Source organism: Oncorhynchus tshawytscha, linkage group LG22, assembly GCF_018296145.1.
Source record: "Oncorhynchus tshawytscha isolate Ot180627B linkage group LG22, Otsh_v2.0, whole genome shotgun sequence".
NCBI classification, from domain to species: domain Eukaryota; kingdom Metazoa; phylum Chordata; class Actinopteri; order Salmoniformes; family Salmonidae; genus Oncorhynchus; species Oncorhynchus tshawytscha.
The window spans coordinates 9034591-9058816 of NC_056450.1; the positions used below are offsets into that span (position 1 = coordinate 9034591).

At 45.7% G+C, this 24226-nt stretch overlaps 1 protein-coding gene across 5 annotated transcripts in view; it reads right to left on the reverse strand.

Moving 5' to 3' along the window:
• Positions 1-20775, reverse strand: part of kmt2d (lysine (K)-specific methyltransferase 2D) — a 40256-nt gene extending 19481 nt beyond the window's left edge. For 3 of the 5 annotated variants that reach the window (XM_042303668.1, XM_024383954.2, XM_024383951.2), the window contains exons 1-29: positions 20142-20775; positions 16629-16705; positions 16132-16243; positions 15523-15728; positions 15164-15279; positions 14594-14756; positions 14200-14371; positions 13818-13932; positions 13338-13516; positions 12820-13133; positions 11751-12616; positions 11185-11334; positions 10849-10965; positions 10482-10601; positions 10205-10309; positions 9770-9951; positions 9241-9405; positions 8457-8566; positions 8300-8347; positions 7885-8073; positions 7315-7497; positions 6900-7040; positions 6464-6594; positions 5936-6236; positions 5556-5729; positions 5042-5350; positions 2632-2756; positions 601-2403; positions 274-441 (exon numbers count right to left, since the gene is read on the reverse strand). In XM_042303668.1, the coding sequence (XP_042159602.1) occupies positions 274-441; positions 601-2403; positions 2632-2756; positions 5042-5350; positions 5556-5729; positions 5936-6236; positions 6464-6594; positions 6900-7040; positions 7315-7497; positions 7885-8073; positions 8300-8347; positions 8457-8566; positions 9241-9405; positions 9770-9951; positions 10205-10309; positions 10482-10601; positions 10849-10965; positions 11185-11334; positions 11751-12616; positions 12820-13133; positions 13338-13516; positions 13818-13932; positions 14200-14371; positions 14594-14756; positions 15164-15279; positions 15523-15728; positions 16132-16243; positions 16629-16677 (6813 nt within the window). In that variant the 5' untranslated portion in view covers positions 16678-16705; positions 20142-20775. Of the gene's footprint in view, positions 1-273; positions 442-600; positions 2404-2631; positions 2757-5041; positions 5351-5555; positions 5730-5935; positions 6237-6463; positions 6595-6899; positions 7041-7314; positions 7498-7884; positions 8074-8299; positions 8348-8456; positions 8567-9240; positions 9406-9769; positions 9952-10204; positions 10310-10481; positions 10602-10848; positions 10966-11184; positions 11335-11750; positions 12617-12819; positions 13134-13337; positions 13517-13817; positions 13933-14199; positions 14372-14593; positions 14757-15163; positions 15280-15522; positions 15729-16131; positions 16244-16628; positions 16706-17085; positions 17471-20141 lie in introns of those variants that run through there. The other 2 variants (XM_024383953.2, XM_024383952.2) reach the window with 2 other exon arrangements.
• Positions 20776-24226: the final 3451 nt, after the last annotated feature.

The window sequence follows — 24226 nt, forward strand, 5'->3', positions numbered from 1 at the left end:
TTCAATTACAACTTTATCAATCCCGTCAAGGGCAATTCAAATAAAATACTAAGAAACCGCTGAGAATCACCAGCCAAACGGAGACATTAGCACGGTCATATTCAGTAGGGCAAAACGTAGAAAACGTTTTTGAAATGGAAAACAAAAATGTGTTCTTATTGTACAGGTTTAAGTAGTACCTCCCCAGTTCCACTCAGATTCAAAACATTTTGAGCCTGACCCAAGTTGATGCAAGTTGATGTCGGACATGTTGTTCGACATATTATAGCGTACCTGTGGGTAGGGTGGTGGAGCACGGCGGGCTTTGTCTTGCTGATAGGCTGCCATGTCACCTCCAGGCCAACAGGGGGCAGCACTGCTGGCTGCTGCAGCCTCTTTCTCTTGCCGGATTGAGTTTCGCTGCATCTGCTGTCGGATCAACAACTCCCTCAGTTTCTGTCGCTATCAGAGGAAGAAACACCAGTCAGGGGTTAAATCAGGCCTAAGAAAGACAATAAGGGACAATTATTTATACTGTGATGTTGAAGGACTCTTAAAAGATTAGCCCCATAGTCATAGTGGAATAAATGAGATCCTAGTTAAAGCAAATAGAACATATACCTGTCTCTGCTTCTCCAGCTCAGAGGGGCTGAGGTCCAGTAGTGAAGGATCCTGAACCGTTGACATGTCAGGCATCTCCTGGGCGCCTGACATAGTCCCCTGGGTTTGAGGTGCATCCGGGGGTTGGGGGGCTGTGGGGTCCTGCTGGGGGGGCATCCTGGAGTGGAAGTTGGAACCCATGACCTGACTCTGGGGCTGTTGCTGCTGCTGGAGCTGCTGCTGTTGTTGTTGCTGCTGCTGAAGCTGCTGTTGTTGTTGCTGCTGAAGCTGCTGTTGTTGTTGTTGTTGTTGTTGCTGCTGAAGCTGCTGTTGTTGTTGTTGCTGAAGCTGCTGTTGTTGTTGAAGCTGCTGCTGTTGTTGTTGTTGTTGTTGTTGTTGTTGCTGCTGTTGCTGCTGGGCCATCTGATAGGCCATGTTGGGGCCCCGGCTGAACCCAGGCGGCCCAGAGGGCTTCCCAGAGAGAGGGTCCCCGACAGGGGTGGAGGACGGGGGGAGTGAAGGAGACTGGTTGGGGTGAGGTGAGCCTCTGTAGCTTGGGGTGCCCTCTGGAACAGCGGAGGTGGGCCGGGGGGGCTTGTGCAAAGCAGAAAAGGGGTCCCTGGACTGGGGGCGCGAGGGCGGCTGGGAGTAGGGGTCAGGCGACTGGAAGCGCGAGTTGGATGCCGGGGACTGGACAGAGAATGCATCGTTGGAGAGGGCTCCAGGAGTGAGGGGAGACTGGGAGCTGCCTTGGGACTGGGGGCTGGAGGGGACCCTGGGGCAGGACTCCTGTTGGGCCTGGGGATGCCTCTGGGGGAGGGGGGAGCAGCTATCCCCAGACTGGGGTCTGGGGGTGAGAGGAGGCTGGGCATAGGGGTCCTGAAACGGGGTAGAGGGGGACTGGCGGTAGCCCTCAGAGTGGTGGTTGGGTGAGGCTCCAGGGTGGAGTACCACCCCGCTGTCCCCTTGGTGCATCCGGGGCGTCATGGGAGCCTTGAACAAGCCATCCCCAGAGTCCAGCATCCCTGCAGGGGAGCCCGTGTTACTCAGGTCCTGGCGTCCCGTGGAGGAGGAGCGGGGAGAGGGTCCCCCACTCATATCAGCCCTGTACTGTCCCATCCCGGCAGGTGAGGACACATGGGAGGGGGAGGAACCGTATTCTGGACGCCCCATCCCCTGCTGCTGGCCTCGAAACGGGTCTCCATAGTGGGTGGTGTGGGGCGGGGAGAAGAGAGGGGAGTCCCCAGGCCCTCCACCCCTGGACCGAGGGCTTTCTGGGGGGCCTAGGTGCTCCTGAGAGCCCTGCTGTGACTGGGGCAGGTGACACTGGATCTGTTGTTGTGGCCTGAAAAATGGGTCCACCTGCTGGGCCCGCCGGGGGGTCCCTGGGTGCATGTCGAAGGGGCCGAGGCTGGCCGGCCGTCCCTGAAGAGGGCCCTGCGGGACAGGATGGAGGTAACCTGAGGAAGAGGCCTGGCCCTGCATGGGGCTGGAGGCGGCCTGGTGGGAGGAGTATGGGGTGGAGGTGTGGGAGTGGTGAGAGGGGTGGGGGGACTGGGGAGGCTGCTTGGCAAAGGGATCTGTCCTCATATCTGCCGATGCCGAGCTTGGGGTCTTGAGAGGACCGTCGGGGAAGAAAACCGAAGAGGAACCCGAGTCGGGGTGGAAGGGGAAGGGGCTCTCTGCCGAGCTGGGCTGGGAGGGGTTGGAGACAGAACCTGAGGGTGGCGGGATCTGGAGGTGCAGGCTTGGACGTTCCCCTTTGACCCGAACACTACCATCATCCTCTGTCTTGATGGGCCGACACACCTGGCTCTCTGCCTGCTGTATAAGAGAAGAGACAGTTAAGAAAGGCAAGGAGACTGTATGTAGACATCCTTACAGTGACAAACGTATGCTTTGGGATGGTTTCCTGGACCCAGATTAAGTCTGGAAGTGCATTAAAAGCATTGTCATTGGAAATTCCAAACAGATTTTTTTAGTTCAGGCGTGGGCTTGATCTGGATCAAGGAAGCTGGCCCTATGAATCAATTATCTGGCCTAAACTCCCACCTTCTGTGCCTTGTTGATCCGCTGAGCTGCTCTGTTGTCTTTGGCCTTTTGCAGAAAAGGAACCTTGTCTGCAGCTGAAACCTTCCTCCAGATCTTCATGATCTGTTTACAGCGACTGGACCAGTCTGTCAGAGAGAAGAGAGAGGATCACAACTTACATTATATACAGTATCAATCAAAAGTTTGGACACACCTACTCATTCAAGGGTGTTTTTTTTTTTTACAATTTTCTACGTTGTAGAATAAAACTATGAAATAACACATATGGAATCATGTAGTAACCAAAAGTGTTTAACAAATCAATTTTTTATTTTTATTTGAGATTCTTCAAAGTAGCCACCCTTTGCCTTGATGACAGCTTTGCACACTCTTGGCATTCTTGGCATTGTTTGGCCCTGTCCGGGGGTGTCCTCGGATGGGGCCACAGTGTCTCCTGACCCCTCCTGTCTCAGCCTCCAGTATTTATGCTGCAGTAGTTTATGTGTCGGGGGGCTAGGGTCAGTTTGTTATATCTGGAGTACTTCTCCTGTCCTATTCGGTGTCCTGTGTGAATCTAAGTGTGCGTTCTCTAATTCTCTCCTTCTTTCTCTCTCTCAGAGGACCTGAGCCCTAGGACCATGCCCCAGGACTACCTGACATGAAGACTCCTTGCTGTCCCCAGTCCACCTGGCCGTGCTGCTGCTCCAGTTTCAACTGTTCTACCTTATTATTATTCGACAAAATGGTCATTTATGAACATTTGAACATCTCGGCCATAGTTATAATCTCCACCCGGCACAGCCAGAAGAGGACTGGCCAACCCACATAGCCTGGTTCCTCTCTAGGTTTCTTCCTAGGTTGTTTTTCCTAGCCACCGTGCTTCTACACCTGCATTGCTTGCTGTTTGGGGTTTTAGGCTGGGTTTCTGTACAGCACTTTGAGATATCAGCTGATGTACGAAGGGCTATATAAATCAATTTGATTTGATTCTCTCAACCGGCTTCATGAGGTAATCACCTGGAATGCATTTCAATTAACAGGTCTGCCTTGTTAAAAGTTCATCTGTGGAATTTCTTTCCTTCTTAATGCGTTTGAGCCAAATCAGTTGTGTTGACATGGTAGGGGTGGTATACAGACGATAGCCCTATTTGCTAAAAGACCAAGTCCATATTATGGCAAGAACAGCTCAAACAAGCAAAGAGAAACAACAGTCCATTAAGACATGAAGGTCAGTCAATACAGAAAATTTCAAGAACATTCTTCAAGTGCAGTCGCAAAAGCCATCAAGCACGGGAAAGGAAGGCCCAGAGTTACCTCTGCTGCAGAGGATAAGTTCATTAGAGTTACCAGCCTCAGAAATTGCAGGCCAAATAAATGTTTCACAGAGTTCAAGTAACAGACACATCTCAATAGCAACTGTTCAGAGGAGACTGTGTGAATCAGGCCTTTATGGTCAAATTGCTGAAAAGAAACCACTAATAAAGGACACCAATAATAAGAAGAGACTTGCTTGGGCCAAGAAACATGAGCAATGGACATTAGATCGGTGGAAAGTCCAAATGTGAGATTTTTTTTGTTCCAACCGCTGTGTCTTTATGAGACGCAGAGGTGAACAGATGGTCTCTGTATGTGTGGTTACCACCATGAAGCATGGACAAAGTGGTGTGATGGTGCTTTGCTGGTGATACGGTCTGTGATTTATTTAGAATTCAAGGCACACTTAACCAGCATGGCTACCACAGCATTCAGCAGCGATACGCTATCCTACTGGTTTGCGCTTAGTGGGACTATTATTTGTTTTTCAACAGCACAATGACCCAACACACCTCCAGGCTGTGTAAGGGCTATTTGACCAAGGAGAGTGATGGATCAGATAACCTGGCCTCCACAATCACCTGACCACAACCCAATTGAGATGGTTTGAGATGAGTTGCACCGCAGAGTGAAGGAAAAGCAGCCAACAAGTGCTCAGCATATGTGGGAAGTCCTTCAAGACTATTGTAAAAGCATTTCTCATGAAGCTGGTTGAGAGAATGCCAAGAGTGTGCAAAGCTGTCATCAAGGCAAAGGGTGGCTACTTTGAAGAATCTAAAATATATTTCGATTTTTTTGTAACACTTTTTTGGTTACTACATGATTCCATCTGCCTTCTTTCATCGTTTTGATGTCGTCACTATTATTCTTCACTGTAGAAAATAGTAAAACATTAAGAAAAAACGTTGAATGAGTAGGTGTGTCCAAATTTTTGACTGGTACTGTATATTCCGGTAAACTGCTGTCAAAACATTTGATATTTGGTTCATTTTCAGAGATAATTTTTTATTTTATTTCATTAGAACTTTGGAAGCACCATCTCATCCAGAGCAAACCTCCTAAAAATTAGAAAAGGCCACTTATTCATTTTAACTAAGATCTCCCTCCATCCACTCACCTGGGTAGTCCCGTCTGAGAGTGGGGAAGTTTGTGTTTGCGTAGAGTACAGGGGAGATGGTGGACATCTCTCTTAGCTCCTCGTCCTTCTCCCAGCGCTGGAGGCTGCGCTGGTTATAGGACAGCCCGTCTCCATCTGCCTCGCCGGGGGTAGGGGGAGTGGAGGGTGTAGCAGGGGTGGAGGGGGTTGCCCATGGGCTCTCCTCTCCCCCGTCTGGACTGAACAGACCTGCCCGGTCCCGCATGTCGAAGAACGGAGACTGAGAGAGTCCAGGGAAGGACTCCATCACACCAGCTGAGGGCAGTGACCCTGAAAGGGATCAGCTTGTATGAGTGACATGTCCTGCTTTACCATGAGCCTAACAGTTCCTTAACGACAACAAACTATTGCTCCATATATCATCACGCGGTTCACATTTTCTACTCCTTTCTCTTAATGAGATGTCTTAAGTTCAACGTCACACTCATTTCCACATGTATACTTCCTATGAAAAGTGAGCTTTCTAGGCCTGTACCAGTGAGGAGGCTCCTCTGTGGCAGACCACTGCGGTTCATCTCCCCCTTGACTCCCTCCAGGATGGGCATCATGCTGCTCTGTAGCGACCCTCCTAAAGAGGCCCCCTCTGACGTTCCCAGGACCTTCCTGAAGAACTGCTCAGAGTCCTGACTCTCCATGCCCTGAGGAAGACCTGGGAGAGAGACCGAACGGGAGGCATGTTAGACTAGTGGGGAAAAGCATCCGTCAAGACCAAACTGGTAGCGTATGGCAAAACTAAACACCTGCAACTCCAACACACAGATCTCTCACCCAAAGAAAATAAGCTCCTGAACACTAGGCTTGTCAAGTATCCCTTTTATATTCCGCAACATTTCAGCATCACCGTGATCTCTTTACCTTCATTCTTCTCCGTGTCGGAGCCTTGAGGGTCCGTCGAACTCGGTTCTTTAACGGACGAAGACGACCCTGCTCCCTCGCCCTGAGCCTGGGATCCTTCACCCCCCTCCTGCTTCAGGTGCATCCCAGACCCCATCGCTCGCTCCCTGGCCTCCGTTGCGTCAGGTGCGGTGGGTCTGTCCCCAGGTGCATGGGGCAGTGGAGGTCGGAGGAGACCCACAGCACCATGATGCCTCGGTCCTGGGGGAACCAGGAGAGCCTTCTTACTCAGGTCCATCAGTTGTTTACCAAAGAACGCCTCCTGCACAGAGAGATAGATAACTCTGATGTTAGGGAGTTGGTCTCTAGACACTTACGGGCTAGTTTCCCCAGACACAGATTTAAGTCTAGCCTTGGACTGAGAAGTAACTTCAAATGGAGAATCTCAATTGAGCATGCTTTGTATTCCACTGCGCTTAATTTGTGTCTGGGTTGCTAACTGAAGTCTTTAGAATAGCCCATGGTGAGAGGTGGTGAGAGAGAATGTACCTGCAGGTAAGCTGGGAACATGTCCTCCAGTTTGCTCTTCTTCCTGCCTCGTCGTTTCTTGGCCTGCTCCCCCTCTCCCTCAGCTGGCTTAGTCTCCGGGGCGCCATCTATAGGTGTGTCTGGGTGGGGCCCTGTCAACAAACAGCACGTGTCATTTCAGATGTTCAGAATCCACATTTTGAAAGCAGGAGTTGGAATTATATTAAAACATTTTGTTTTGGGTTGCAAATAAAAACATTCATCGACACAATGTACATTTGAAACCCGGAACATGAGACATGAAAGCACATTAACAATAACTTATTTCCGCAGCGGTCGTGTAAAGTTTATTATATATTTTTTTACAAAACGTCGAAGAATTTGACCTCTCTCCAACAGATGCAAGTATTTCAGTGATTGACCAGTACAATGGCGGCAGGTGGCTGTTGTAACTTGCCTTCCTCTAGGGCTAGTTTCTCTCCCGTCCGTCCATCTGTAGTAATTGTCCCGTCTCCAGCCAGATGAGACAGATGGGGGAACAGACCTTTCTTCATCCGCGTGTGACACTTCCTCTGGCGCACCATGAAGCCACCGATCCCTGCGGGAAATATAAACGTTTATTTGAATGTGACCTTCACAGAGCGGTGACAAATGATATGTCACTACAGGGGTCTGTTGGATCGACCTGGGTTCTAATAATATCCGTTTTCTTTCAAATACTTTCCGTGTTTGATTGAGACCGTCTGGTGTGCCAGACCTGCACTTTTAGGACTATTCTTTTAGTCCCATTGTACCAGGCAAGCGAGGCTAAAGCGTCGCAAAATAAACAAATAGTATTTTAACCAATATGTCTAGTTAGAGTGCCCTCTGACCTGGTCTGTAGGGTTTCCTCTTCCTCTTCTTCCCCTCGTCAGTCTCCTCTACTCCTCCTTTGAGGAGGCCCTCCTCCATCCCCTCACCACCTCCTTCTGCTCCCAGCTCTCTGTCTGGGCTCCCTGGAGGCTCCTGTTTTACACCAGGGGCTCCGGTCTCACATTCCATGGGCTCCCCACAGCCTGGAACAACAAGAGAGCGAGAAATTCATGGTCAATGCAGAGGAAGTGACAGACCAAAGCGGGTGCACAAATACATGCATGATGTAAGGAATCACCTCTTGAAGAATACATGTCAAATCAATAAATCAAGAAGGTCCAAGATGACCTTTCAAAGCATATAAAAAATGTAAACATTTTTTTTTTTTAAATAAATTTAAAACTTTTGGTAGAAGGTGTTTAAAACACACATCTAGGATCAGTTTGCAACACCAAATCTGAACCTGAAACCCATTAGGGGATAAAGGCAAATCTGACCTTCGATCAGTGTCAAGGCACGGAGCAATTTCATCCTCCTCCTATAGAAACCCCGGTCACTTAGAGAAACAGAACAGCAGAAAGTCCACCCACCTTTTCCCTCGTCCCCGTCTCCCTCGCCGTCTCGTAGCTCAATGCCGTCATGCCCTCCGTCGCCACACAGCATATCCAGGCGGGAACGCCGCTGACGTCTCTTGTGTAGGGGAGACATAGAAATGCTACGCAGCAGGGACATGCCTGTCTCGGTCAGCCACACTCCCTCCAACCGGTAGAACTGACGTTCTGGGTGGGACAGGGAGGAGCGAGGGTTGATGACTGATAAAACTACACAAACATTTGACGAGTGAGAGCTATTTCTACTAAACAAACAACAATTACTTGGATACATACAAATAAAACATGTGCCGATTGTTAAAACTACAAGAGGTCGGTGTAAGGCACCTTGGGAGGTGAAAAAAAACGTCATGTGTCCTCACATATAAACAGTTCAAAAGAGAAAAAAACCAACCTGGTTCTTTTATCTTCATGGCTGACATGTAGGTCGTATCCACTGTTACTGCAGACAATCCGAGGGGGAAGTGTGAGAATTACAGAACACATTTCATGTTGTCACTGTTTTCACTTTCTTCTAATCAAATGCACTGGTTTGAAGTTGATAGGCTTACCTATGGGTTTGGGGACATAGGGAGTGCAGGAGGTGCAGGCAAAGCCCTCATCAGAAGCTTGCTCCACCTCGTCCTCAGTGTACAGACTCTCACAAACGGCGTGCACCCATCTACATTGAGAGAAACACATGATAAGAGATACCGCTCTTTCTGGACAAAGCATTAACATGGTACAACCAAAACAGTAGAACGGGGGTCCCTAAAGGATATGTCTTGGGTCCTCTTCTCTTTAGCCTAATATACATACAGTGGGTGCAAAAAAGTATTTAGTCAGCCACCAATTAAGCAAGTTCTCCCACTTAAAAAGATGAGAGTGACCGAGAGTGATGGACTGCTGCATCAGATCACCCGACCTCAACCCAATTGAGATGGTTTGGAATAAGTTGGACCGTAGAGTGAAGCAAAAGCAGCCAACAAGTGCTCAGCATGTGGGAACTCCTTCAAGACTGTTGGAAAAGCATTCCAAGTGAAGCTGGTTGAGAGAATGCCAAGAGTGTGCAAAGCTGTTATCAAGGCAAAGGGGTGGCTACTTTGAAGAATCTCAAATAAAAATATATATTTTGATTTGTTTAACAATTTTATGGTTACTAAATGATTCCATGTGTTATTTCATAGTTTTGATGTCCTCACTATTTTTCCACAATGTAGAAAATAGTAAAAATAAAGAAAAACCCTGGAGTGAGTAGGTGCCCAAACTTCTGACTGGTAGTATATATATCTTTATCTCAACAACCTTCCAGATATCTCTATGTATGTTTGTGTAGTTGTAATGAGTGCTACCCACCTGTCACAGTGTTGGCACTGCAGGAGCAGCTCTTCCTCCATGAAGTTCTCCCTGCAGACAGGGCAGGTGACCAGGCTGGCACAGGGGCCACAGTGGGTGTAGTTGTTCTGCCACTCACAGTGGAACCCCGGGCTGCTGGCACCACACTGCATACAGCTCACACACCTACACAAGGAACAGACAACAGGGACAATTAGCAATCAGGTTCAAGTACAGTATCTGACAGGTGAATGTTCAAAATGGTGGTGTAATTCTTGTTGCTGGTACTGTTTGTGAAAATGTTTAAGTTCAGATGTAACCGAGAAACGGAAAGTAAAAAGATAAGACATCTGAGCTTTTAAAGTTAGGCTTCAGGACTTTTTTGTTGTCGTGTGCATACTATGCAGATTCTGGTACACGTGAATTTACATTTTAACCTTATTCAGACCCAAAAGCATGACTGAACAGGCTATCCCGGTGAAAGAGTTGCTGTCGTTGCTTCTTTATGGGTATATTTGAAGAGAGAGAAAGAGCTGGGATTCATGTTTACCATTTGCATTTCCATCCCCCCTTGGGTACAGTGTGTAAGGGCGGGTCCAGGCAGTAGGTGTGGTAGCTGACGTCACAGTCGTCACACAGCAGCAGGCGGGCCGGGTCCGAGGCCTTGCCGCACACCTCACACACGATACATTCCAGACAACGCCAGCCCTTACGCAGCATCATCTTAGTCATCTGCAGGAGGAAGGAGAAGGGGGGGATACAGTGTAAAAAGATTTTTAAAAATACAAATAAACAGTTAACGTTTGATTTCTGAAAATGGCATCAAGATGAAGCCAGAGGCTTGTGTGTTGTAACTCTTGAACCTTTGTTTTCATTTCTTTACAGTGGCCTATTGCAAAGCATCTGCGAAAGGCTCGCTACGTAACATTATTAGGAAGACTAGCTGTATGAAGATGTTATAAAGAATGAAGAAGTTGCTGCTTACTTTGCTGTTCACACAGTACGGATGGTAACACTGTGCACACTGAGCACATGCCAGCAGCTGCCCCTCCACACCCTTCCCAAAACTGCCACACACCACACACATGTCCTGATAGAGAGAGAAAGAGGGAGGGTGGGGAGGTGACAAGAGAGAAGGGAAAAACACAGGCAGCTTGGGTTACAGTGAAGATGCTTTAAAAATGTCTAAGATTGTCTGACGTGGTGCATGCCAAAAGGGAACTGGAAAAATATCAAAATGAAAAGCATGAGACCAGAATTACCTGAAGCAGGACGAATTTATCGGTGTTGGAGAAGAGCACCACCGTGTTCTGCATAGCCTCATCTTCCTCCCCCTCCTCCTCCTCCTTACTCAGTCCAGTGTCTGCTGCTGTCATGCTCAGCTAGGATCAGCAATAACACATAGAGCCAATCACATTCTGATATCAAGTTACAATCAAGTGATCTGTATCGAATGAACTTTAGACAAGAGATCAAGTTCCAAACATTCTAGAGTTCCGTGACTGCCGCTGTGGTTTGTGTCTATGGTAAGGTTCAATGTCGACATTTGATGACATAACGAAGTGAGTGAGTGAGCTAGTGAATAAATGACATTTGAATGTTTCGGTGTCGTCGATGGGTTTTACTCACCAGGAAGGCGTCGATGCAGGAGGCCATGGCTTTGAGGCGGTTCCTTCCACCACGGCCCCTGCCACCGCCACCACCGCGAGGGCGCCGCTTCCCCGGGAAACTGCTGCTGCCCCGCCCCTGAAAAGACCAACACCAACCGTGTCAGTACCTCATCAACTGATGAATAAGACCACTGCATACTGGCCAACATATAACACAGAACATTTGGCAGACAGTTTTGTAACCTCAACGTCATTGTGAAATGGGCCTATCGTAACAACAAAAGCCCTATGACAGAGTTAGACTTTTGAATGAGTGTTGATTGTCTATGGACACCAACTTGTTACTGGACCGCACCTGTTTGACCCGGGAGCGCCCCGGAGAGCCTCTCCTCTTCTTCTCCCCGTCTGGTTTGAGGGGGTCAAAGGGCAGCGAGTCGTCCGTCTCAGTGAGCAGGGAGTCAGAACGCGAGCGGCCGGTGGGCATTAGGCTAAGCTCCATGGACAGCTGTCAAATCAAAATAGAGCTTTATTCAAAGTGCATTTAAAATCGCAACACACTCAACACACTCAACAGTAAAACAATCAAATGAAAGTAAAAGCAAATGAGAAGCAGTAAAGGGGATGAAAATAGAAACATAAAACTCCATGAATGTCTAAAACAATAAAATCACTGACTAAAAGGGCACTCTGCGGTTGCTACATCCATTTTTTTTGACTGGAAGGTCAGTCCTTGTATCCATATAGCCCTGTCCATGAATTTGAGAGGTTACATTTCTCCAACCCCTCAGCTTTTTACCGAAACAGTAGCAGGGTGACACTTTGTTATTGTTTCACCTGCAGATTTCCCTTTTTAAAAGGCCAAGCTAAAAAGGTGAGGCTTTAAACGAGATTTCTAAACGTCACTGTGTCTGCCCCCATTACCTGTGCGTCAGGCTCCGCCTCAGCCTCGTTCTCGGCCGGGGAGCCAAGGAAGCCAGAGCTGCTCTCGTCCCCGGGACTCTGGTGGCTCTGGTTGGACATCTCATCTAGGAGGAGTTGATCAGGCTTCGTCTCCTCCTGCTCCTCCGTGGGGTCCTGGGGCTCCTGCTTGATCTTGACCCTTCTGTGATGACTATGATGACCCTCTCCGTCTGCCTCCTTCCCCTGCTGCTCCTCCTCTTCTTCTACAAACTCCTCCTCCTCCTCAGAGTGAGTCCCCCTGTCCTCCATGTCCACAGTAGAAGGAGCAGCCTCCTGTGTGTCGGCCTGTGAAGCAGGAGGAATGAGAGACCCTGAGCGTTCCTCCTTTAGCCCGGCCTCATCTGTGTCCATGGAAACATGCTCCGCCTCTTGCATGGAAATGGGAGGGGTCGGTGACTCTGGCGAGTCCCGAATGGTTGGCTTGGTGGTAGAGAAGGCCTCACCCCTTATCTTCTCCTCCTCTGTGGCCTGCTGCTCTGTTGAGGGCTTGACCTCCTCCCTCTCCTTCTCCTTTCTGTGATCAGGGCCGACCTGCACTACTGGTGCTGGTTCTGGTGACTGTGGCGGTTGCTGTTCTGGTGACTCCGGAGACTCAAGGATAGGGACATAGCTGACCTGGGGATGTGGCATCTGGTTGGAAGCATCCTCTGTTCTCTCTTCCGCAACAGCCACAGGTAAACTAGGAGCCTCCTGTTGTTCGGTTGTTTGACATTCTTCTATAACCTCAGCCTGGACCATGGGCTGTTCTGCAGGGACTTCCTCCATTTCCAGCTGAGGCCCCGCCTCCATGGTGCTCTCATTCATTTCTACCACTTTAGCCTCCGTCCCTGTTGAAAAGAAAGTCAGCTTCACCACTCCCATCATGCACTCTGTGTACTACCATTTATCGCGCGTCACAAAAAAATTGGATGGCGTAGGTAAGAACGCGGGTAGAGTTTGTCATGCTGCTCTTTCAGAGACGGCGCCAACTGTTAAACTCTTCCCTTTTTATCAAGTATAACGACAACAAAAAACAGTCAAGTCAACCTACCCAGCTCCATGGGCACCTCCTCGTCCGTCTTGGTCTCCGCCTGTTCTATCGTCACCTCCTCAGACACGTCCGTCTGCCTTTCCCCCGGAACTTCAGCTGCTGCGCCCGTCTGGATCGTCATCTCGGCAACGGTGTCCGTCCGTCCTTCTATCGTCACCTCCGACCCCGTCTCTGTGGGCTGCATCTCCATTGTGTCTGTCTGTCCGTCAGTCTGTGTGACAGGGGCTGGCGCAGGCTCTCGGTCTCGGCAGAACGAACAGGTGCACTTTTCCTCAGGTGGCTCCGACGTAGAGGAGCACTCACTGTGCACCCACCTAGGTCGATGACAGAGGAATGCTCAAGAATGAATGAACAAAGGTGGGACAAATTCTACATAAAAAGTTAGCAAATGACTGCGATTGTTCTTTAGGCTGAGGGTCTAGGCCGGGTAACTGTAAAATACTTTAACAACTCGATGAGGAAGGTGTTCTAAATCGTTTCGATTGACTTATTGAGTCCTTCTGAGGCGGTAGACATACCTGTTGCAGGTGATACAACGCGGTAGCGTGACGGGTGGTTCCGAGGCTTTGCCGCAGACGCCACACGTAGAACTGCGGGTACGTTGGCAGCCCTCACACACGGCATAGTTGTCAAACCACTGGGCCGAGCCGGGCTGCGTCAGACCATTAGCACCACAGTCCGTACACACCCGACACCTCTGAGATGGGGGATACACAACGGGAAAGTACAGAGGTTATTCACACAGGAAACACACAGTGATTATTTTCTGATACGTTCACATAGAAAAGGTTATATTCTCGCATATTCATACTTTAATTGACAGAATTGTCATTAAAAAGCCTCCAAATAAACAGTTGAATAACTTTAACCATTTACAGTAATATGTGTTTATTGACAACACATTGGTTAGGATTTATAGGGCAGCAGGATCTTCCTTTCCTAACAGAGGAGACTACGGCAGGAGTAGCAATATCAGCTCCGGTTCAGCACACTCTTACTCTGCACTTCCATGTGTCGGAGGGAAGAGAGACCATGGCTGGCTGGAGACAGAAGGTGTGGTAGCCCTTATCGCAGGCATCACATACTAACATCACAGAGTCTTCCCCTGGTTGCCTGGAAAATGAGAGAGAACTTGATTTGATTCAGTAAACAGCTGTATGCATCAGCAACAGCCCAGAGTGTTTTCCTGAAAAAGTCCCATGATCAGGGAAACCCCTGCCCCTACTAATTGGGAGCATGTGGGTAGATGGTTTCACAGTTTCCCAGAGGGCACATCAATCCATTGAACAAAAACAAAAAAAGTACGTTTATATGTAAAAAGAGAGCAATTTTTCCATTTAAAAAAATGGATGACCCATAGGGCAGCAAGGAGACACTCACCTGCATGTCTGGCACACTTTACACTCTGGGCACTGCCACCCTGATCTCTGTATGGGTGTGGCACTGATCTCCAGACAGGCGGCGTGGTAGTGCTGCCCACAGCCCGTACAGAACAGTAGGTCCAGCAGCTCCCCGGCAGAGTCACAGACGGCGCAGCGTGCCTCCTCACCCGCTGGAGGGCAGACAAACAAACCATAGTTAGCCAACCAAACGATCGAGTGACCACACATACATACACCAACCAAACGATTGAGTGACCCAATCACTCTCTCTCTCTCACACACACACACACACACACACATATATATATATATATACTGTACCTCACATTTACAGAGCATAACCTAATGATCGAGTTGGGGCTTTGGACCTCAACATTTCGAGGTGTCCTTACCCATCTCCTCAGCCTTGTCTATGTGCTCTGGACAGAGGAGAGCCAGGAGCTTCATGGACTGAAAGGAGCCGCTGGCAGCAGAGCAGGGGAAGTGGTAGAACCGTGAGCAGCCCTCAGCATGGCAGCGGATGGTAGCACCCAGACGCTTGCAATATTCACACAGCTAAACAGAAGGTTCAGAGACAAGGTTATGGGCGAGACACTAGAGGGAAGAATTTGAGTTACAACAAAGAAATGTTAGAGGAGAGAATATAGAACCATGGCATTCAAATGAATTGTACTTCATAATACTATTGAGAGAGTGCAGGTTTTCCTTTCCTAAGAATTTCTGAAAACCATTACTGAATGTGCCTGCAGGTTTAATGGAAGGTACATTCTATCTTACATTCACTAAGCTGAACCCAGAACAGCCCAGAACCATGCACAGCTTTGCATCACTGTTCAGTTGAGTTCTTTAATACTCCTGGTCAGCAACAATTGTTAACGTTATATATATATAAAACGTTATATAGAGTCCTGGAATCTATAAAAGCATTTGTCATTTGTGTAATCTACGAGTGGTCAACTTACCCGCTGTGTCCCTGAGATGACGGCCTTGTCCACATTCTCCAGCTCCTCCTCAGCCTCCTCCGCCTGCTTCACTCCATCTGACCACAGCGCACACCAGTGATGCACCCAGCAACCCCCTGCTCAACACATTAAGAATCAGATACTACACCTGTATGGTCTCTGGCTTCTGTTCTGATCAATACCTACAATAATTTCTGTAAAATGCTTTATAATATGGGTTTGGGGATAGACTTACTATTTAAACTGCACTGTGTGTACAAGCTCCCCAGTGGTTAACATATTAGTAATACACCCCTGACCAAGAAAACAGTTTCCGTAAAACAAAATAAAAATGTGATGTGATGAGTGTGGAGTCCCACCTGTGTCCTCCAACTGTGCTGCCAGACAGGATGCGTCGGAGAATCCGATGGAAGACAGGTCATCGCTCCCAGGCCCTGGCAGTGATGAAGCTGCAGGCTCTAGGGCCGGCCGGGAGGAAGATGGCCCAAAATGTCGGAGTTCCCGTTGTCCGTGCAAGCTGCGCTCCACGCAGTTACAGAGAGCACAGGCCCTCACGCTGCTCTCCCTGTGCAGACAGACAGTGTCAGACAGATAACATGCAGGCAAGGGGATCCAAAAAAGGAATAATGTGCAGGTCAACTAGAAGCAAAATTACTATAGCACTCACTTCAAACATCAATACTATTACATCCCATATTATACTTCAACATTAACAATTTAAATCCCGCAAAGCTTATTTGGGAGTAAACCTCTGATTTCACATCTCCCATGTAATGCTGGGCAGTGCACTACGGCCCTCAAGATCTGACAATTTTCATCAACTCTTAGCAGACCAATGGGAGTCCGCTCTAAAAATCTTTGTAGAGAATGTCATCTGGGTGTGTGACTGGTATTGGAATGTGCCAATAAATGTCATTTGAAACGTCAAAGAAAAAGAAAATGGCCAAAACATCTAAAAATGGACTTACACATGTGTGTTGGAAGTGGCGGCAGCCGTGTCCGACGTGTCCTCTGCAGCAGAAGGGGCCTCTGACTCCCCCTCTGAGGGGACTGGTTGCTCTGCAGGGGCGCTTTCATCAGCTGGTTGAGGAATCAACATAACATTAGTCCACATGTTTTTTTTAATCAATGGATATTGCTTTTTAAAGTAAGTGGCATTCTGATAACCTTTGCTAAAGAAGATTCCTGTACAGGCTACTGTATGGAAATCCATTCCCAAAAAATGTGCAACGACAATTTAATTCTGATATCTATTGATTAATGTTCTAATAAAATAAAATCTGCTCAATAACACCTACATTGTAGAACCTAGATGAGCATTTCTTGGAGAATAGTTGCAGAGGAAGTAATGAAACTGACATTATACATTTGTGAGTCCTTGAAATAAAACAAATGTGTGTAGTTGAAAATGATTCAAATGATCAACAACTACTGTTTTCTGACCACAGCACGTATATCATTGTACCTGTCGGTTCAGAGACATTTTCTTCGCAGTTTGATTTCGGCTTGTCCATCCCCTCTGCTGATCTCCTTGACAGAGACCTGAAACATAAACAAACAATAAAGTCACCGAATTATATTAGAGGCAAGCCACGTTATCATATACCAAAATAAACAATAACATTACATATGTACATGATTTACTACATATTCGTACGCGGGACAAACCAACAACTACCGGTTGTCACAGTTATGTTATCGGACTTCCAATCGCAAAATCATGCGAGGCTCAATTCCCTTTTGTGCAGGGCAGAAGCCCGATATTTCACATTGTTGCAGTAGCTATACTAGCTAGACTATTAAATAGACAGCCGACGTCAGCTAGCTGTTTTGGCTATCTCATAACCTCAGACGACTGACAAGAGAGACGTCTAAATATAACTAGTTAACGTTCGTAGGAAGATAACTAATTCAATACAAACCTTTAGTTATTTGCATTGGGATACTAAATGCATCATGTTGATACACGTCATCGATTGACCGCGATCCAATCTATCGGAATGAATATGGCTGTTTATGTGCTCAAAGGTAGTTGAAACCGCCAGCTACGTCGTTAACTGATAGCCTTCTTGCTAACCAAGTAGCTAGCTGGCTACCCGGGATTCGCAAACTATTTGCGTGAAAATAGCGTGTCGGCGACTAGCTAAATATATAAGAAATGTTTGAAGACATTTCAATCTTTGTTTTGCCAGCAATACATAATCCAAACCCGCACAAGTCATGTATGAAAAAGAACAAAATATAGGAACTTAAATGTTGTTTTCTTTAAATAAAACAACCCTAAACCGAGATACACAAAGAAAATACAACTTCCGTGTACATGACTTCCTGTTGCAACAGTGTCAATTTCGTGCTGAAGCCATACCACTGTGCAGCAGAGTTCCGCTAAAATTATACGGACTAAAGGAACAGTGAAAATATATGACATTGTTGAGTAATCGATTTGTTAACCGTGTAGACTACATTTTCCAAGATGTAGCATTATGACATATTTAGTGAAGGTTGAAGCCACAAAACTATGCCACCTGCAGTAATGGCTGCAGCCCAAATTAACCCAACAACAGTTAGTTTGTCTTCTGTAGTTGTGCCTTTGTTTATTGAAAAAGAAAAGACATCAAACAATCACATAACGCTCAGGGCAAATGTGCATGTGCCAATTGAATCTCAGCAAGGAAACAGACAGTGATTGTATTTTATATAAAAAGTATGGATAAAAAAAAAAAAGGCAAGCAAACAACAGAGGACAAACATCGGTACATGGTTAGTGTTTTTACAATGTACATTTATTGATCTTGGGCGAATCATTGTAGTCAGAGCTGAATTTCACAAAGCCTGGTCCCTGCTCCACTCCTTTGGTGGAGTTCATCAGAAACTTCCTTCAACATTGGAGTTTAGTCAGCTAATTGGACAGGAGTTAGCCTTGTGTTTAGAGCGTTGGACTAGTAACCGAAAGCTGCAAGATCGAATCCCCGAGCTGACAAGGTAAAAATCTGTCCCACTGTTCCTAGGCTGTCATTGTAAATAAGAATTTGTGCTTAACCGACCTGCCTAGTTAAATAAATGAGATCCATGTCCTAACCTTTACTACTGTGAAACATGAACAACTAATCAAATGTACCTCGCCTCCACATAATTTATGTAATGTACAATTAATTGTATGCAGTGATGTGTGGCTTTTAAGTCATAGGAGGTTGGTGGCACCCTAATTGGGGAGAATGGGCTCATAGTATTGGCTGGAATAGTCTAGAACTCAAACTGATGGTTTCCAGATATTATTATGAGCCATCCTCTCTTCAGCAGCCTCCTGTGTTTGGCGTATCCCATTCATCAATTTGTTTTACTAAATTGGGTCTACTGTAAGAAAAACTCACAAATCCCCGTGTTAGGGCTATACCTGTGTTTATTACAGCAAGCCACAGTATTGCTCATTCCAGTGCAGCTGGTTGTGTTCAGAATCAGATCACAATTTGCACATCTTCTTGCCATGAAAATTAGCAAGATGGCTACAATTTGCACATCAACATGAAGTAGGCACATAACTTGCCAAGTATCTCAACTCCATGATGATTTCATCCACGGAGTTGAGCGTGCGCTATGCAGTTGATACTTCAAAACGTACATCTTAAACCCTTACTGTGTACCTATGTCCTCTGTTGCACGCCATTGTTAGCAGAAATCTATACATTGTAATAAAACAATCAAATACAACTACTGGCTGTGTCCTTGAGATTCAATTGGCAAGTGCACATTCGCGTTGAGTTGTCATCTTAGAGCAATAGCAATGAGGAAAATGTCGGTGGTTGTATTTGATCAAGGTTTTATTAAAAAGTATGGATTTCAGCTAACAAAGAAAGCCACGCAACAGAGGCCACGCATAGCTACACGGTAAAGGTTTAACAATGTACATTTAAGTATCGACTACATAGCAAATCGAAGGAGTCGAGGTTCATTTCAAAACCTAGTCTGGGGGCAACTCCGCGGATGAAATCATCGTGTAGTTGAGGTAACGAATTACTTGGCAAGCACATAGCCAGTATCTAAAACTGTATAATTGGAGTAACGCAGAATGTGTTTGGGGGACTGGTCCATTTCCCTAAGCGTGGTTAGTGGTCTACTGCTACCTACTATACAGTATAGGCTACAAGAAGACGTATATTGTATTGTGACTTTTGTAAAGGGTGGCCATGTAACTAGTTAGCCATTTTGTAACCAAGCCAATAACTAGCTAGAATATATCAGTGATCACTATGATTACTGTAAACACAGACAGAACTGAAAGCCACCGACAACCACACAGCTAAATTAGCTGATTACCTATTCCGTTTACAGCGTATTTCAGTCACTTATTAACGTTTAGAACGAAACTCGTGTAACACACCGAGCTAACTAACGTTACTAGTAGCAAGTTAACCAGCTAACCTTAGCTTGTCTGAATGGACCCTGATTTATGACCTAGTTAGCTATTGCCAAACAATGACCCTGCCTAACGTTAGTTAACCAAGAATAACACACTTGAGTCAACTTGATAGGCAACTACAAGCTAAAATCAACAATGCATATGTCCAAAACAGCAACCCCAACGGTTGTTTTGAATTAACCGTTGGGAAACTAGCGAAGCTACATGATTGATGAACATAGCTGCTAACTAGGAAACAAGATAACTAACGTTACGGCACTGAGTTGACTAGCTACGCAGTTGAAATAATAAGGGTGGCCAACAGTTAACTAAACATAGCTAGCTATGTTTAGTTATCTTGCTAAGCATGTAACGTTAGCTAACTTACGCTAGCAGAGAGTACATTCAAGTCGTTTGCTAACTAGTCGATGTAGCGGTAGTTATAGTTAGCTAATTTAGTCAGTGTAGCTAACGCGTTAGCGATTGGCCATCCTTAATCAACTAGTTAGCTCATGTTAGCATTAAAGGTCAGGGAAATTGATTCGTCAAATAGCTGTTATGTTACGCAACCAAACAACTCACCTTACAATGTGATGGTTGTGTCTTCATACATCATATTACAATCCATTTTGCAGCAGGCTACACAGTTAAATAGTTGATGCTGGTCTCATTTTACTTAGCGGGCTAGCTAAAGCTACCCGGCTGGAGAAGGAGGTGAGTGGGGGAAGTGCACAGCGGGTGGCACGGCAGGCTGGATAACTAGCTTAGCTAGCCAGCCAGCCACGGTCGGAGCTGGAGAGGCAGAGTTGATACAGTTGCTAACGCTATGAAAATAATTCAACTAAAAGCAACGGTCGACAATTCTGCAATTGTAATCCTCCGGAAAAATGCACAATGAATATCGATGTTCCGAAACATAGGTGGAGAATGTTCAGTAGTTGATGCTAACTAAATTAGGTAACTGGCTAACGACACTAGCTTCTCAGCAGCTTGCTGGTCCGGAGATTACAGTACATTTGCATTCGATATTCGATCCAAAATTAGGCAATATCTCGATTTATTAGCTTGCTAAAATTTCAGGCAATATTTGAAACAATGTTTAAGACACTTGACGCCTTGAACGTTAGCTAGCTAGCTACTCTTGTCCGGATCACTTTCACTTAGACTTCATTGAACAAATCCACACGAGTGTGCTCCGTCAAGTGGCTAGCTAAATTAGCAGCTAGCAAGCTAATAACAACAACGTCAAACATCTCAAGTCTGGAAGGGAGGACATTTGCATGCGCAACTCCAAATTGCTGGCTGTATAGCTAGCTAGGTTAGCTCAAAGCCAACAATGTATCTAACTTTTTCAGGAATAGAATATTTTAGTGGATAGTTTATCCTCATTTTACAAAAGAAGTCGGTGTGTGGCAGATTAGTAATGTGTTTAAAGGGATGGAAATTTTGGAAGCCATTATTTTTACACCATAATGTCAGATCATCTGACTGAGACCAATGTCAATTATTACACACGAAGCAAAACTGTGAAAACAATAATGGAATGTGATTGCTTTGGATATGTTGTAGAGTTGAGGAAGATAGCTCATTGTTTGAAAGGTTATTGTATTCCACACATGCTATAATTGCCTCTTTCTCTCACTGATACTCATATTAAACCCGATAGCACCTATAACGGTCTGCATCTCCATGGTGATTCCTGTACCCTGGCCATGCACTACCATGCCATTGTCCATGAACATGGCAACAATGTTCTGCAGATCTAGCATGTTATTCAGAGGAATCAATCAACCTAATTCTGCCCATTCACTTAGTTCCAAGTATGAATGATCAAGTGCTCTCTCACTGGTCTACACCACTGCAACTCCCTCTTGGCTATAATTTACCTGCTTGGACCAATAAGTGTCTTCAGCCCGTACAGAATGCTTATTCTGGCCATTTGGTCCTTCCTCTACTGAGTTCTAGGTAGATAGGCATCACTGATTCATATTTTCTGAATGTGTGCATCAAATTCAAGGACCCTGATTCTATATCTTGGTCCTCATAATCACACATACACTGAATGCAACAAACACATCTCAACATTCACTCCTGAGTCCTGATACAGGGCACGGGAACGTGTTCATGTCCCACAGCCGTTCACCATACTGAATTTTACCCTGATCATTCGTTATTGAAAATGTCTGTTTGTTTTGTTCATGAATATGCCTAAATCACTGCACTGCAGGCTGTCCAACGTTCTATTGAAAGACCTGCTATTCTCTCAGATCAGATTAACAGTTTGCCTGTGAACTAACTAACCATGTAATGGTTAGTTGGTTGTGCTGGTTTGGTTTTCATAACTAAAAAGCTGTTTTAAAATAGGCTGGTGGCCCTGACTGGATTACCAAACTCCTATTCGGCTTTAGCAGGATTGGATTGGATTTTGGAAGGCCGGGACTGGTTGGGATTCTGTGATAATCTGTGACACTATGCTGTGATTGGTCAACAATGGTAAAAGGTGGGTGGTATTATGTTATTGGGCTTCTCCCATTGGTCTGATTTGATCTCTCTGTACGTCCCATCTGCCCCTTCTATCTCTGCAAGGATAATCCCCTGGATAGAATACCTCCACAGCTGTCTACTACCCAACGCTAACCAGAACAATGACATTCAGCTTGTTCCTTTTTATTTCGTTTATAACACCTTTTACCTCCCCCAACCCTATTACTCTATTCCCCTCTCTCTCTCTCTCTTTCTCTCTCTCTCTATGATTTCCAAAACAAACACCGCTCTCAACAATTAGGCTATCCCTTCTTCTAGTCCATCTTAATGAGAGTGCATTTGTTGGGTATACAGAATGAGGCTAAATGAGGATGGAGCCCTTACCTGGACTGGATAACTCATTGCTATGCAATTCAATTAGTGCATTTTATTTACATTCCTGTTTTATTTAATAACAAATTACTAGTGTAAGTATGGCATTATTACACAGGTATAAGAGCAATAGCTAAAAAAAGACTGAAGTACATATAATCCACAAGCATGATTTCAGGTCCTCCACAAGGGGGTGTATAACCTTTCAATTATTTGTCTTGGGATAAACACTGTGTGTGTGTGTGTGTGTGCTGTGAGGATAAAGGAGCTGAGAGGAGAACATTTCAAGATAAATAAATGAGACAAATAAGACAAGGGACTGGTTTGTTCATGGTACAAAGGAGAATTAAAAACGTGGACCTAATAATTAACCCACAACTTACCGGTACTACATGCTCTATTAACAAGCTGCACATACACTTGTAAAATATTTGGAGAATTGGAACATAGAGATTCCATTTCCCAGGAGCCAGGATGGAGAATATGATTAAGATAAACAGAGAGAGAGAGAGAGAGAGAGGTCAGCATGGGAGAATATTAAGTCTGTCTGGGTTTCTTATTAACTACTGTCGACTACGCCAACAGTCCTGCTGGATATCTGAGGTTTAACCCGCTCTGCTAAATTACACAGGCACCAAGACATAGTTCCCACTGTAGTTCGGAATCTCCAAAAATGACTATAGGCCTTGGTCAGATTTCTCTAGTTGTTCATGTCTCCTGTACATGTAAGTCTCCTGTACATGTAATTTGTAACCCAAATCCTAGCAGAGGTGGAAAGATTTAACAGAGAGAATCTACATTCACAAGCAGGATTATTGTTTTGCAGGGTTTACATTACAAAATAATACAATGAATTGTTTTGTTAAATTAAAGGCACTATAACAAATAACAAGTGAGGCTATAGTTATAATAATTAATACAATGAACAAAAATATAAATGCAACAATTTAAGATTTTACAGAGTTCATATAAGGAAGACATTAAATTGAATTAATTAATTAGGACCTAATCTATGGATTTCACATAACTAGGAATACTGTTGGTCACAGATACCTTTTTTTAAAAGGGACGTGGATCAGAACTAGTAAGTATCTGGTTTGACCACCATTTGCCTGATGTAGCATGACATATCCCCTTCGCATTGAGTTTATCAGGCTGTTGATTATGGCCTGTGGAATTTTGTCCCACTCCTCTTCAGATGTGTGAAGTTGCAGGAATTGGAACACGCTGTTGTACCCGTCGATCCAGAGCATCCCTAACTTGCTCAATGGGTGGCATGTCTGGTGAGTATGCAGGCCATGGAAGAACTGGGATATTTTCAGCTTTTAGGAATTGTGTCCAGATCCTTGCGACAAGGGGCCATGCATTATCATTCTGAAACATGAGGTGATGGCGGCAGAGGAATGGCACGACAATGGGCCTCAGGATCTCGTCACAGTATCGATGTGCATTCAAATTGCCATCGATAAAATGCAATTGTATTCGTTGTCTGTAGCTTATCCCTGCCCATACCATAACCCCACCGCCACCATGGGGCACTCTGTTCAAAACATTAACACCATTCCTGGAGTCAGCATGCAAATTGCACACTTCCTCAAAACATGAGACATCTGTGGCATTGTTGTGTGACAATACTGCACTTTTTAGAGTGGCCTTTTATTGTCCCCCTCCACAAGGTGCACATGTGTAATGACCATGCTGTTTAATCAGCTTCTTGATATGCTACTGCAGTCAGGTGGATGGATTATCTTGGCAAAGGAGAAATACTCACTTAACAGAGATCTAAACAAGTTTGTGCACGAAATTTGAGA